The following is a 13,661-nucleotide window of genomic DNA, read 5'->3' as shown; positions in this document are numbered from 1 at the left end:
TGCTCCTGGTCGGCATTTCTGTTTTTTTGTCGACTTTTTTTTTTCTTTTCTAACAAAGAGAACATGACAGTTTTAGAAACGTGCTTTCACGGAACAGACGTTCCCGCTGCATGCAGTTTTCATCGCGCGTACGCAAGCAACAGACTTTGCGACAGTAAAACATTTGTTTCGTGACCATTTCTTGTACGAAAACGATGAAACTACCGTAGAATACCGCGGATATGCCCGTTGCACACTAGGCACCCATCCCCCGATTTGCAAGATCTGAGAAAATATGTGCGGTACATTTATATGTAAAATTGATGACTGGACTAAGTGCTCATCCCCCATTTTTCTGCGATTATCTCGAAACATTGAGTGGGCGCTTGCCCGGTATTTTACGATAATTCGAGTTTAGAGTTTAACGTCTCTCCTGTGCAGCCGTGCTAGATACATACAGAAAAATGTGCGTTTTTCCAGCTTTTCCCTAAAAAGTTTTGTGCTTACCCATCAACACATCCCCACTTTTTTGTTTTATGGATTTGATGTGGCAGGGGGGGGGTGATGACTCTGAATATTACGGAATATCTTTTTTTTTTGTCTAACAAAAATACACTGTTGCTGGAAGACATGGGGGGAAAAAGCTGTTTTCAGCCACCTGGGACTTTCCCGAGTGAAAGCATTTCAACGAGTTCTTACGATTCAAATAATGTGGCTTCCATGACATTTTACGCTGTCATATACCTGTGGTATGACTAGTATTTTTGTCTTTTTTTTTTCTAGTGAAAGTTTAAAATTTTGGCATTAGGAACCAGTGTTTTCTTTTTGCAAGGTATGATTGACCTGGTTTTAGATAAGACCTGTGTTGAATGCAGGTAATGAGCAACATTTTCTCCCTGAGATCAAAATGTCGTTACCATACAAAAAAAGCAATACAAGAATCCTAGACAGATGCGATTGATGAGCAATTTTTTCTGGTTGTCTCACCTCTAGATGTTTTTCAGCATGCATGGGTAGAGTGTGAAGGGTCGCTCGAAGCTATCGCGCCATATGCCATCTTGCAACACCCAGAGGCCCCGCCCCTGGTGACCCGCGAGGCCTTGGTGCGTCCGCCGGATCTGCTGGAGCTGCCCGACGACGTCCGTAAGGCCTTGTGCGGTCCAGGCGCCTGGAGGTACATCCGGGAGGTATGTTTTTCGTGGACGGGTTCTTGCAAGCTTTTGGAACCTTACGAGCGTATTTCGTATGGTGGTTGAACCTCACTTGTAGTGTCTGCTCAATAGACCCTTTTCGAGATACCGTCTGGCATTTTTGATAGCTATCGTCGTCTCTGTGTATGGCATTCGTGCCAAGCTATGGTGGCCTTCTTGAGGCTAATGAAGGAAAACAATCTGGAGATACTACCAAACGGAGGATCAATATGAGGTCTGGACGTTCAAGATGGAAGTACAACACGACGCAGGAATTGGATGCAAAGGCTGCATAAGCGTTTATTTTGGAGTGTGTTCCAACCAATCCCTTGGTACAAGTTTGGCTCCAAAGCCTTTTTATGGCGGAAGTTTAATCGAGGCGCTTATGAGTCGCCGGTCTGTATTGGTCAGTTCTTGCGTTCACGCTGTCGAAACTGCATCAAATTAAGAAAGACTTGCGAGGCGATCGGACAATTATATCTCCTTTGCCATTGACGTACAAAAGTACAAGCCCAATGAAATAGTTTCATGATTGCCACTAGCTCATCGAAAGAAAGCTGCTCTTTGGAGTCACCAGATGGCACCGAATTTCGAAAAGGGTCTGTTCTGCTCAAAATGCTTTTCCGCAGACATAGGTCTTTAAATCACAAGCGTGTTGCAATTTGAGCAGGCTCCAAAGCTGATATAAGAAAGACGGGTGAAGAAACATGCCCCGTCGTCAACACAACACCCAACTGCCATCATTGCTGAATTTTCCTTTCGTTAACCAACATAATTCTAACGGGCTTTGGCATGTTCGCTACCATGCCTATTCAGATCATTCTCACCAGTGATCAGTGATTTCAATCGTCAATTTCAATGCGCGAAAGCCTTTTCTCGGCTCCTAATGCCACCCAGTGGTTAGCCCAGGAAATGGGCTTCCACAATCAGTTTTGATTTCGTTGCTCTGGCAAACTTATACTTTTTGACAAACATTTTTGCGAACTGAAGTCTGTGCATTGTGGCGAAAAGAGGCGTCTCGGCCCAGTGCCACAGGGCAGTGCAAGGCAGTTTACAGCTGCCTAGAATTTTTTTCTTCTCTTCTTCACCACGGAGCCAATAGGGACCATCCATGAGAACACCAACAAATATGCGTGGATGCACACTCTGGAGTTCATCCAGCAGCTGCTTGGGCTCGACGATGAAGACGTTCTTTTAGTTGACCCTGTACCAAAACAACTGCAGCACCACCCCCCCAGAAAATGCCGAAAAAGCGAAACTGCAAAATCTGCCGTGATGACCGCAAGGTCGAGCGAAAAACAAACGTGTGCCAAAAGTGCAAGGTGTACCTCTGCCTGACAAAAAACAGGAACTGCCTCGGCGCATGGCAGAAGCACCATGACTACTAAGTTGGTTGTTTTTTTTTGTTTTTTTTTTGTCTCTAAAAAACAGTTGTATGCAGTTTTTAATGCAGAAGCATTAACCGTCCCGTGGAGCGAAGCCGGCGTTGTCGGTAGCAGCAAAACAAGCCTTAAATTCCCATTGGCTGCGACGCATCAAATCAGATGCTCCGTCACAGAAGTCGGCGGGGCACTCGAGGTCAAAGCGGACTCTCCTTAGAAAAAAAAGAACACAAAGAAAAGCACAGCAACGCGGATGCATCGTCACGGAAGCCGTAGAGCCGGCGGCGGGTGCCGCGTTCGCATAGTGGGGGAGCGTGAGGTCACCGCCAGAGTGCCGAATGAAAAAGGAAGCCTTGGCGTTCTGCTTGTAGGAATGCGCTGCATATAGGAAAGTGCTGCATGTAGGAATGCTTTTGCATTCCTACATGTAAGCAGTCTTAACAGTCTTTCCGAGCTTTATTTTATTTATTTTTAGAAAGTGTTTTTGGTTTACTGTAGACGACTTAATTTTTGCAAATCGGGCCAAAGCTGAAAGTTTAGAAATATTCGCGGGTTCTAACATTCGCGAATCGAGTGAAGCTTCCTTAGCGTTCACATGTAGCCCGAATTGTTTGCGGGACATATTTTTCGCAAATTGTAGGCGATTAGCGAAAATTAGGTCCTCTCGAAAATTTAGTCGTTTACAGTATTTATCTTCAAAATGTATATTCTGAATTCCATTTTATGTGAATCTCTCTGTGAATACCACGCTTATTTCTTTTTAACTGGCCACAAAAATTTTTTTTTTTTTTAAATTTTGGTATATTATTTAATAAAGGTTTTTGCTTTGAAACTTACATTTTTGGAAACAACATTCATAGTTGTCTACAGTTTTTTGTGTTGCAATATGTGCTGGAGCATTATTTGTGATAGGAAATTTTTTTTTCTGAGAGCTTTAAAAGACTGGTATTTTCCCCGTGGTAACGAAAAAGTTATCTTAATTTTTTTAGCTTTTAGTATAATCTTTGGTGGTGGTTTGGTCCTGAAATTGTGATTATTTCATTATACACCTTATTCTCATTTTATCAGATTATTCTGTGATTTTGATTTTGTGATTTTCCCGACGGATTTGCGGAACATTTGTGATTGCTAACGTTTTTTTACCCGTGCCGGGTTTACTCTGGCGACAGGCTGGCTCACTCAGCAAACAGTTAAAGGCCGACGACCAGACTCGAGATTCTGCAGGGCAGAATATCCTCCTCTCCTTGGGGGGGGGAAGAGACAGGCAATGGTGGACAGGGTAGAAAGGGGAGAGGAGGAAGCGATAGAAAAGTGGAAAGCACGTACTGATCGTTGGCCTTTAACGCTGTATTGATAGCCCCGCATCCACCTCACTTCGATCGAGAAAGGGGCCTAATTTCCGAAACTTGGAGAGTCTGAAGGGAAGTGCACGTCGGGACGTGAATCTCAACTGTGCCGCATTTCTGCTTTGTCCCAGGTTGTCTCTGCCTGCAGAGAAACATCAGGTCCCATCGACATGCTGGTCCACATGCTGGTCCAGTGCAGCTTCTGCAACCAGCCCTTCAGCGAACTGGTCATAAGGCTCGTCATGGTGTGTCTCGCTTTGCCCCATTTCATTTGGTTCAGTAGCATTATTGCCCCATTTTGCTATTGAAGAGTTTTCAGGTAGAAAGAAATAATAGTGACACAGTAGACCCTAATTAAAATTCAATGCCCCAACGGTGTCCCCAATGGTGGTGATGAAGACATGTTTCGTCGAATATCATTACCCGAGTCTGTAATTAATGTTGACACCGCGTTCATATATCTAATTCGTACGTCTGATTGTGCTGATGTCAGCCACCAGAAGGCCACCATTAGTGTGGCTTAAACTCTCGGATGGTGATAGTTACCAGAGTGGTCAGATTGAATTTTGGGAAAGATTCTTCTTTTGCTGGGACCCACCATGGCATACTTTTCTATATGTTTAAGAAATGCTCTTGTTCAGTCATATTTTCTTCTTTCTATCCTAGAGATTGACAAGGAAACAGTGCACCTTCAAAACAAGCACTGTTTCCTTGTCAGTCATGAACAACAAACTCGCTCGAACCTCCGTTCTGACAGGTTCTCGTCTTGTTGTGCAGACGCGATATTTCTAGTTTTTGGAAATCGTAGCGACAGATGCTTGTTTGGCCGAAGCGGGTCCTTGCAACGAGGGACTGCAAAAAAATTTTTTATAATATGGCTATATGATAGGCTTAGAAAAAGCCTATCATATAGCAATTACAGAAGGCCTTCTGATCTTTTTTTTTTTTTTTTTTCGCATTGGATTTTTTATATAAAAAAATGGTAGTACTTCCACTCTTCACTCGGCGCAGAAAAGACGTCTATCACAAAAACGTCATAAAGTGGCGCACGCGTTTTTTTAAATTTATTTTGTCGTTTTCTTTTTTAGACTCAGTACTCCTCGGTTCCCTCGAACGAACTCAAGAACCTGTCTCACCTGCTTCTCGAGATGTTGGTGAGTTTCGGAGACCGCCCCAGAGCTCGAGACCTCCGTCTCATCCGTTTCTTTTTATTCCCTTCTCGAGACTTCCGTCTCACCCGCCTTTTTTATATTTTCCTCGACGCCTAGAAGTTGGACGACTCGCTGCAGTACGCGCGGATCAAGCTCGTCATTGACGGTTCCCGGGAAATCAGGGTGGAGTTCGACGGACTCCTGGGTGAGTCTCATTGATGGGCGGAATTGTCTAAGTCCGACTCCAGCTTTGTGGACGCACCTTAGCATCTGTGTCAGAGGTGTGTCCGAGCGCATTGCAACTGCTTGTCGCCGTTTGCAAAGAGCGAGCACGCCGGGGCCACTTATCGGTTAGCCCTGGAACATTTCCGATTTGCGTGTAACTGGAATGAAGGTTTGGTGGCATCTGCAGGATCAAATTTACGCTACATTTATGAGAAATAATCACTTATGATGTTGTCGGAATTATTGATATGATATGTAAAAGAATCGGGAAATGTGTGCAGGTCAGAAATGTTCCAGTCATTGGTGTCAGTAGTGGGGCGGGAGGGTGCGGGCCAGGGTGGGGGGACTGCCTTGGGTGCAACACTCGGGAGGGGGGTGCAGTTAGGCAGTGAAAGGGGGACGGGGTGTTGTGGCGGGCGACGAGCGGGAGTGGGGGGGGGGTCATAAGCAGTCACGAGCAATAGACCCTTTCCGAAATAGTGAAATGATTCATAGATTATGCGCAGCTGCCATTAGTTGGTCTCATTGCTTCCGGCGTGAATCCCGCAATCGGTTTCGAGTTCGTGCCGAGCACCGACTCAACACTCGTGTGGAATGTGTTTCGATCCGTGTATACGCTCCGAGTGCTGACGAAGTGCTCGTGTCCAATGCATACTCGGAGCATGACCAACTAATGGCGGCCGCACATAAACTATGCGTCATTTCTAAATGGGTCTATTGCAACGCAATCGATCGTGCTCAGATGAAAATGCACGAACCAGCCTTAAGACCGTGAGTCCAGACCCTCAGTTCTGCTAGCAAGCGTGGTCTCGCAGCGCACTCACGATACAAATGACGGTTGAGTCGCACGGTAGGTGGAGAAGCTACGCCGTATGCTTTCTTGGCCACGAACCGTGGTGCCGTAGCAGCATTGCATCCAAGATACTGAGCCTTCTTTGCGACTTGCTCTCGGTTCCAGAAATCATCAAGGCAAACCACACCAACGACAGCAGACGTTCGTACCAAGGAGTCAAGTTCCTGGTCACAATGGCTCACAGGCAAGTCTGTCGACTACGCCGTGTTTAGTTCCCCACCTTGACAAAGTATCTTGGGTCACATTTTATGACTGGGATATAATGCTACGAACCGTTCCCGCGATGTTTGGAGCATCCCTGGTGGCTACTGCTACGATCCTCTGAACCGCGCCGGCCTACGAACCTTTGTGTGACTAATCCGGATACCTAAAGAAATGTCCAAGCCCGCTACCCGAAGCTCTTTAGGTATTTTAAGACTCGGTAAAAGTTTCTGAAGCTTGCTCCATGCTCCATATGCTTCAAAAGACGAGCACGGCGACGTAGTGTTTTTCGGCTCGTTGCATCAACTGGCAAGGTGAAACGAAGTCAATTTTTTTACGACAGTCTTAGGGAAGTCATTTAGGCATGCCAAAGACGGGTTTACGGGATCGCAGGTACCCTCACGCCAAGGACTACCTCCTCCAAGCGCCCCCGACTTGGCAGTGGTCCGTGAACTGGCTCAAGCAGACCATGTCTGAGTTCAACACCCAGTGGAGCAACACGGCCACTTCCAACGAGGACTCGAACACCAAGACCTTCCAGCGGACCATTAGTGCTCAGGTGAGGACTCTCACTCTGCACCAGCCGTGTGGCATTACTACGAGGTTTCATACGGAAATTACGATTGAGTTGTTCCTCGACGTGCAATTGAAATGCAAGGGTACATCTAGAAACGGCATTTGGTTAGAATGTTGGTGACTATACATTGTGGTTGCAATGAACTTGGGCAACTCGAGCGCATTATATAAGCCCGACAGCTCATACTTGCCACAACTGGAAAAGGTTAACACCACTCGACTTTTTCTGGCATTTTCCGTGCAACAGTGAGCACGAGAAGCTGAAAAAGGATTTCACGTATATATTAGAGACATCAGGTATCACATCTAAACAGTATGTAGAGAAACTGAGAAAAATGTTTGGCTGTTTTTTTTAGAAGAGTTCGAAGTGCCGTCAGCTTTGCAGACATCCCGCAAAAGTAGTTAGCAGACCGTGCATGCCCCATAGCACATGTTGTTACCCGACTCAAGATGCAAAATTACATTGTACGACTTCAGAAAGACCTCTTTGTTTTTATTTCTTCTAGGACACCCTGGCTGAAGCCACAGCCCTGCTGACGGAGCTGTCCTCTCCGGAAGCGGCGGAGCTCGGGATGGAACTAGACCAGGACGACGGGGAAGACGAAGACGCTCGCCTGAAGCGGACGCGCGGCCTCGACGACGGACTGCACTACATCGAGATCGAACGGGAATGACGGGAAAGTTCGAGGCAGTCAGTGGGGACGACGCAGATCAAGAAAAACGCCGGAAGGAAACGTTCTCCCACCGACTACGGCAAAAACGCTGCGCTTCTTCCGACGTTACCGCGAGCTTAGCATAGACCGATCGGTCTCGGAAGGAAGGCTCTACGAGCGTCTCAGGGTGCTTCCGTGTCAACCGACGCGACAAGAACCACGTTTGCAAATATGCGGAGCGAAGTGGAGAAGCCAAAAAAGCCGAGGTGCTCCTTCCAATCCAGTCTTTGCACGGACAACGCCGCAGCCGCGCTCGTCGCAGCGAGGCCAACCAAAAGTTCCTGCAGAGTTTTTTATACGGACGCCTCGTGTGGGGTGCGAGAAAGTGTGTACGGTTGCCTGTGTGTGTGCGAAGGTATCTCCAAGACGTGCAAATGCTTTGTTTCCTCGTTGTTTCGTACCTGAACTTTTTTAAAGGTTTTTACGTGACATCTATATGGCGATCGGCGTGTGCCGGTCGCACGGAACAAGTCAGCGTCGTGGCAGTATGCAAGGTCGGTAGAATGTCGGAGACCTAGTGCAGTAGCGGTCGCTCAAGTCAACATGCCGAGAACGTGCAGAGTCGCGAACAAATGGATGGATGCAGAGGGAACCCGTACCAGTAGCAGGGTCTATAGCAACTTTCTGAACAGTCTGCCTTTTGTTTCTTAGCTTAGTGCGATTTTAAATGCCGACAGTGCCTTGCATCGGAACGACTGCGCAGTTTGCGTTGCCATTTAGTGACTCTTTAATTTCGGAAACATGACATGCGAAGCACTACAAAGAATGTTGCTTCTGTGATTTGGAAATATTTCATACGAGCAATTCTAATACCATTTAGTGTCCATTATAAACAAAAATGCCGAGGAGTGTATTAAGAAAAAAAGAAGTGGCGGTGTATGCAAAGGCTAGAAGGTTGAGCAATTGAGCATATGCTTTTTTTTCATTCTCAGGAAAGGTTTTGTTGTAAAAGGAGTGGTCTAATCAGTATTGTGTGCCTGCCAAAACGTGAGCTCAGGCATTTAAAAGAACAAATGCCGACAAAGCTTTAACTCTCAATAAAACTGTATATAAGTACCGGAGGATGTCCTTGTGGCAGTTTATTTGACTACACTGACGACTGAATGTGCTGCAAAACACAAAACTATCACTTTCACTGCCGGCAAACCGTGCTTTTCGCTACTGCCACAATGACCAACACTTCTCATGACTTGCGTATGCATGTTTCAAAATTGGTGGACATATACATTTTTCTAGGTGCTTCAATTCTATCTCGGAGCTACAACAGCACTTGGAAGTCGAGTAACCACGTGCCACAGACACGCGCATTTATTGACACGTCTCCGCACAGGAAGAAGCCTGTGCAGACCGCAGGCTTCAACCAGAAACACTGAGCGAGGTAGCCACTCGATCCAAGTTCAGAGCACTTTGTAGCGTCCTCTGTTGATGGGCTGGTACGAGTGCTGCATCTTGACCATCTCCTCCTTGATGAGCCGTATGATCTCGGCCCTCGCCTTGCTGACCGCCAGTTCGTTGGTGCTCTCGATGGCAAGGTAGAGCTTCCGTTCCCCTCCCTTGGCCTCCTTACCCGGAGGGTAGTAGGTGCCGCGCACCGTGATGCCAGCCTCCGAGTACTCGCTGATCTGCGCCATGGCCTCCTTAGACGTGACCTTCCACCGGGCCTGCTGCGGAAAGTCGTTGATCTCGAGTTCCTCCTCGAACTTCTGGAACCTCTCCTTCTGCGGAGGCAGCTCTACCTCCTCCTCCTCTATAATCTTCGGCTGGTAGTTGAGCCGGGTGTTCAGCTTCTCCGCCCGCTGCTCCGCGATGGTCCTCGCCGAGACCACCGGCGTCGGCAGTTCCGGGATAAACTGTCCTCGCATCATGGCCTCCGCCGCGGACTGCGGAGTCTGGGGGATGTCTGGTGCCGGCTGGGACGGGGCGCTGAACGTGCGTGTCATGTTAATCCGGCACGCCAGCATGCGTGCCATCTCGAGTTTTTCAGACACTCCGCCAGCCGGCGCGGGCGCGGTCGACCCAAGCGCAATCATTGGGAGTGGAACTCCCCTCCCGAAGCCCGGACCCAGTATTCCCTGGTTGACCGTAGGTGCGGCCGGACTGGGCAGTTCCTTGATGACGCGTTTCTTCGGTGCCAGCATCGACTCAATCTCGCGATCGATGTCGGCCTCGGCGTCTTCGTCGTCCGAGTCTTGCATGCCGAGCGCGGCCCTCTGGAACTTCTTCTTCTCCGACTTCAGGTGTGACTCTGCCTCGTCAAACTTGAAGCCCTTGCCGGAGAACCCGCTGCCTCCGCGGACTTTCTTTCCTTCCGCCTCTTGCTTGGCCTTGTAGTTGTTGAAGAGCCGCTGGAGGTCCTCCGGTACCGGATTTCCGCTGAGCTCGAGCGCCTTGGAGAGGTCGGCAGCGTAACGTCCTTGGTCGTCCGTGATGAACGTATAAGCGTATCCCTTGTTGCCCGCGCGACCCGTGCGTCCACAGCGGTGCACGTAGTCTTCGTAGTGATTGGGGCAGTCGTAGTTGACGACCAGAATCAGATGTTTCACGTCCAGGCCACGGGCGGCTACGGAAGTGGCGATCAAGACTCCGACCTTGCCAGCCTTGAAGTCCACGATGGTGGAATCGCGGTCAAACTGGTCAATGCCACCGTGGAGTGCCATCGCATTATGGGACGCCTTCATCAGGTCCTTGAGCAGGACATCTGCATGTTCCTGCTTATCCACAAACACGATGGCACTGCCCTTGTCTTGATAAAGTCCAAGGAGCTCCAGGAGCTTGAAAAACTTGTCCTCGTCATTGATGATCACGATGTGCTGCTCCACTTCTTTGCAGACGACGCTCCTTCCTCCCACCAAGATTTCGATGGGCTTCATGAGGATACGCCTTGCAAGTGCCTCCATCTGTCTTGGAAACGTGGCAGAGAACATAACAGTCTGCCGGTCTGGCCGAACAGAGTCGACGATCCGCATCACCTGGGGCTCGAAGCCCATGTCAAACATGCGGTCCGCTTCGTCTAACACCACATAAGTGGTTCGACGGAAGTTTGTTACTCGTCCGTTGTTGGCAGCAAGCATATCAATCATGCGGCCAGGCGTGCAGACGATGATTTCTGCTCCTCGCTTGAGGTCTGCGATCTGCTCGGAGATACCAGTGCCTCCGTAGACGCAGACGACGCGCAGTGATAACGACTTTGTAAACTTTTTGCAATCTTTGGTGATTTGCATAGCGAGCTCCCTTGTCGGCGTCATGATGACCGCGATGGGGCCGTCGTCGTCTTCCAGCGGCGGTTGGTCCAGAATGTGCCGGAACATGGGTAGAAGGAACGCGAGCGTCTTCCCCGATCCAGTCTTGGCGATGCCGATGAGGTCCCTGCCGGACATGACTGCAGGGATGGCCTGTGCTTGGATCGGGGTCGGCTTTTCGAACCCGTGTTTCTTCAACACTTCCATGACTTTCTTGCTTACTCCGCACTGGGCCCAGTTCCGGATTGGCTTGGGGCAACCCTTGCCCCGCACCTTTATCCCTTCCATCTCCGCCCGCCACAGCTCCACCTCCCCAGGCGTCATCTTGGCCAGTTCCGGAACCTCGATGTAGAAGTTCTTGCGGAAGGGGGCATAGGAGATGTCCTCAATAGAGACTGTAGCTGGCTTCTTAGCCTTGTTGTTCTGGAGTCCCTGCATGGCCGACTGCAGGTCTTCTCCCTCCTCTTCTGAAGAGTACTCGAGGGCATCGACGTTCTGCTCCATGAGCTCCCCTTTCTTCTTGTCTTCCTTCTTCTTTGCCACACCGACAATGACCGTAACCTTGTTGGCCTTTTGCTCGGATTTCGAGTTGCCTTTGAAGGCCTTGTCCTTGAGCTGCTTAACCTCCTTGTGGATGTCAATCATGTAAGCATCCAGTGGATCCACGTCATCCTCTTCCTCTTGCTTTACCTCTGTTGCTGCTGGCACCTCCTCTTTAGTTACCTCCATGGCCTCTTCTTTGACCTCCGGCTTGACTTCCTCTTGCTTGACCTCCTCTTTGATGACCTTCTCAGGGACCAACTTGGCCTTCGACTTGGCACTAAGCTTGGCTTCCAGCTTGTCCTCTTCCTTATCCTCACTTTTGAGCGGTCTTTTAAGTCCGAACTCGGAGTCATCGATGGGCTCCTCCTTGATAGGTGGTCCACTTTCATCTTCGTCGTCATCCTCCAAGCTCCACTTTTTCCCGGGCGTAGGGAGCACAATCATGGCGGCCTCTTCGGTCTTCTTCCGTGCCTCGCGCCATTTCTCTATACGCTCACGCCTTCGCTGCATCTCCAAGTCAAGCTGCTGTTGTCTGGTGTCTTTGTCCATGCTGTTGTCGTTTTCAAGCGCGCCGCATGCAAGTTCGGCAGCTGCCTTCGCGGCCGCTACTTGCTCTTCGATTCTTTTGTCTTCGGCGCTCTTCTCGGGCTTGCGGTCCCGGTCCTTGCTGCGCGAGCGTCGCTCACGACTCCTGGATCTCCGATCGCGGGACCGCGACCGTGAATGCGACCGACGACCGCCACGAGAGCGGGATCGGCGGTGGCGGTCTCGAGAGCGGCTCCGCCGACGATCACGCGAACGCGAGCGTCGGTGTCTCTCGATACTGCGGCGTCGTCGGTCACGACTTCGAGAACGGTTGTTGCGTCGTCGACGGCTGCTTCGCTCCGGCGAACTCGAAGAGCTCCGAGAGTGCGATCTTCGTTTTTTGCGGTCCCTGGCCATCTTTTGGTGTGGTTGGGGTGGTCAGCGCACGACAACACCTCGGCGCTTTTCAGTGTTCCGAAGTAGGATAAAGAGGGCTTACGTAGCAATCCGTGAAAATCAGGTGAAAGTCATTGTCACTTTACAATGTTCGCGGAACGGCCCTGAAGATGCAGTTTTCGAGTAAACACAAATGATGCACGACAGCAAAAAGCTCACGAAGGCGCCATTTTGTACTTTGAAGATGGGTAGAAAGTATTAAAAAAAGGAACTTGTGTTTGACTTAGCAGTTGGGCAAAAGCTTACGCCACCTATGTACTACGTTTTAAAGTATATTTTTCGAGCGTAAATAAAATTTATATTATCTAAGTATATGCAAATTTTGATTATATAAAGTTAAAATTTACAAAATTTAAACATTTTTTTGTTGGTTAGCGTTGGTTGCTTGAGGGATTTTGTTTTGTTTTATATTTATTACTCTCGAGTTTGCATTTTGTTGTTCGTTTTCGCTCGTTCTCCGGTTCTCCGTACCACAATGCTTCGTACTGTTCGTACCGCGAGCTTTGCGCAAATGTGAAGCGAGCGGTCGAAACCCAAAATTCCCGTTTAATGTTGCATCGAAATGACAGAAAATCTGTTTAGTGGCCGTGTGGCGAGTCTTGGACGACCCTTTCACATCACCGAAGAGGCGGACTTGCAGAGGTGAGGTGGTGGTGAGGCGCCGAGATACTCCCGCTCCTTCGAGGCGGCTAAGCGGTCAGCTCACGACCCTCACAACGACGGCTGCATTTTTTTAAAAAGAACAACGAAAGCTTCAAAGCTTGCAACTTCAGTGCGTAGATGAGCTGGTAGGGGTATAACACGAGGAAATATTCGGGTTACATTACACAAACGCAAATGTCTCAAACAGCACATCTTATGGCTGTGTTTGAGACGAAGTGTTTATGTTACACCGTATGTAACCTCAGCCTCGGGTACTTTTCACCGTGTTCGAAGTGTCTAACCTAGCTTCTAGGTCCTGTGGTCGATCCTCCCATTTAGCATAGGTACTTTGAGTAGTACGACTTTATAAAGATGAGGCGATGGACCATGACAGGTTCATTTTCACTTTCGATTCTCATCGTCGTCTTTTGTCTTTTCAGAGTTTTTGCTCAACTCAAATGTATGTAGAAGATGAATTCAACCTAGTCACGCTCTTCAACTGCTTTCCACGTGCCCAGTATAAGAAAATTCCAGTGACTGAAAATATTGCAACGTAAATGGTCTGCTAGTATTGAAGGTGAGCTGTTTGTTTTGTAATCTTGATTTACCGTGTTTTTTTTTTTTTTTGTGTATTTTGAGA

General features: G+C 48.6%; 2 protein-coding genes across 2 annotated transcripts in view; one reads left to right on the top strand and one right to left on the bottom strand.

Moving 5' to 3' along the window:
* The window catches only part of LOC8034193 (ubiquitin carboxyl-terminal hydrolase 24), a 71,149-nt gene extending 62,478 nt beyond the window's left edge, over positions 1-8,671 (top strand). The window contains exons 53-59 of the mRNA XM_040211572.3: positions 1,051-1,166; positions 4,029-4,142; positions 4,986-5,051; positions 5,166-5,253; positions 6,232-6,310; positions 6,721-6,886; positions 7,410-8,671. Coding sequence (XP_040067506.1) covers positions 1,051-1,166; positions 4,029-4,142; positions 4,986-5,051; positions 5,166-5,253; positions 6,232-6,310; positions 6,721-6,886; positions 7,410-7,577 — 797 coding nt within the window. The 3' untranslated portion in view covers positions 7,578-8,671. The remainder of the gene's footprint in view (positions 1-1,050; positions 1,167-4,028; positions 4,143-4,985; positions 5,052-5,165; positions 5,254-6,231; positions 6,311-6,720; positions 6,887-7,409) is intronic.
* A 222-nt stretch (positions 8,672-8,893) lies between these two features.
* On the bottom strand, positions 8,894-12,570 carry LOC115311746 (probable ATP-dependent RNA helicase DDX46). Its single transcript, XM_029970532.4, has one exon. It carries the CDS (start codon positions 12,338-12,340, stop codon positions 9,014-9,016), a length of 3,327 nt encoding a protein of 1,108 aa, XP_029826392.2. The 5' UTR covers positions 12,341-12,570; the 3' UTR covers positions 8,894-9,013.
* Between the last annotated feature and the right edge of the window lie 1,091 nt (positions 12,571-13,661).

This window comes from Ixodes scapularis, unplaced genomic scaffold, assembly GCF_016920785.2.
Source record: "Ixodes scapularis isolate PalLabHiFi unplaced genomic scaffold, ASM1692078v2 PGA_scaffold12__126_contigs__length_90152505, whole genome shotgun sequence".
Classification (NCBI taxonomy): Eukaryota; Metazoa; Arthropoda; class Arachnida; order Ixodida; family Ixodidae; genus Ixodes; species Ixodes scapularis.
Note: the sequence above shows the minus strand (reverse complement) of the source record. Positions and strands in the feature narration are given on the sequence as shown.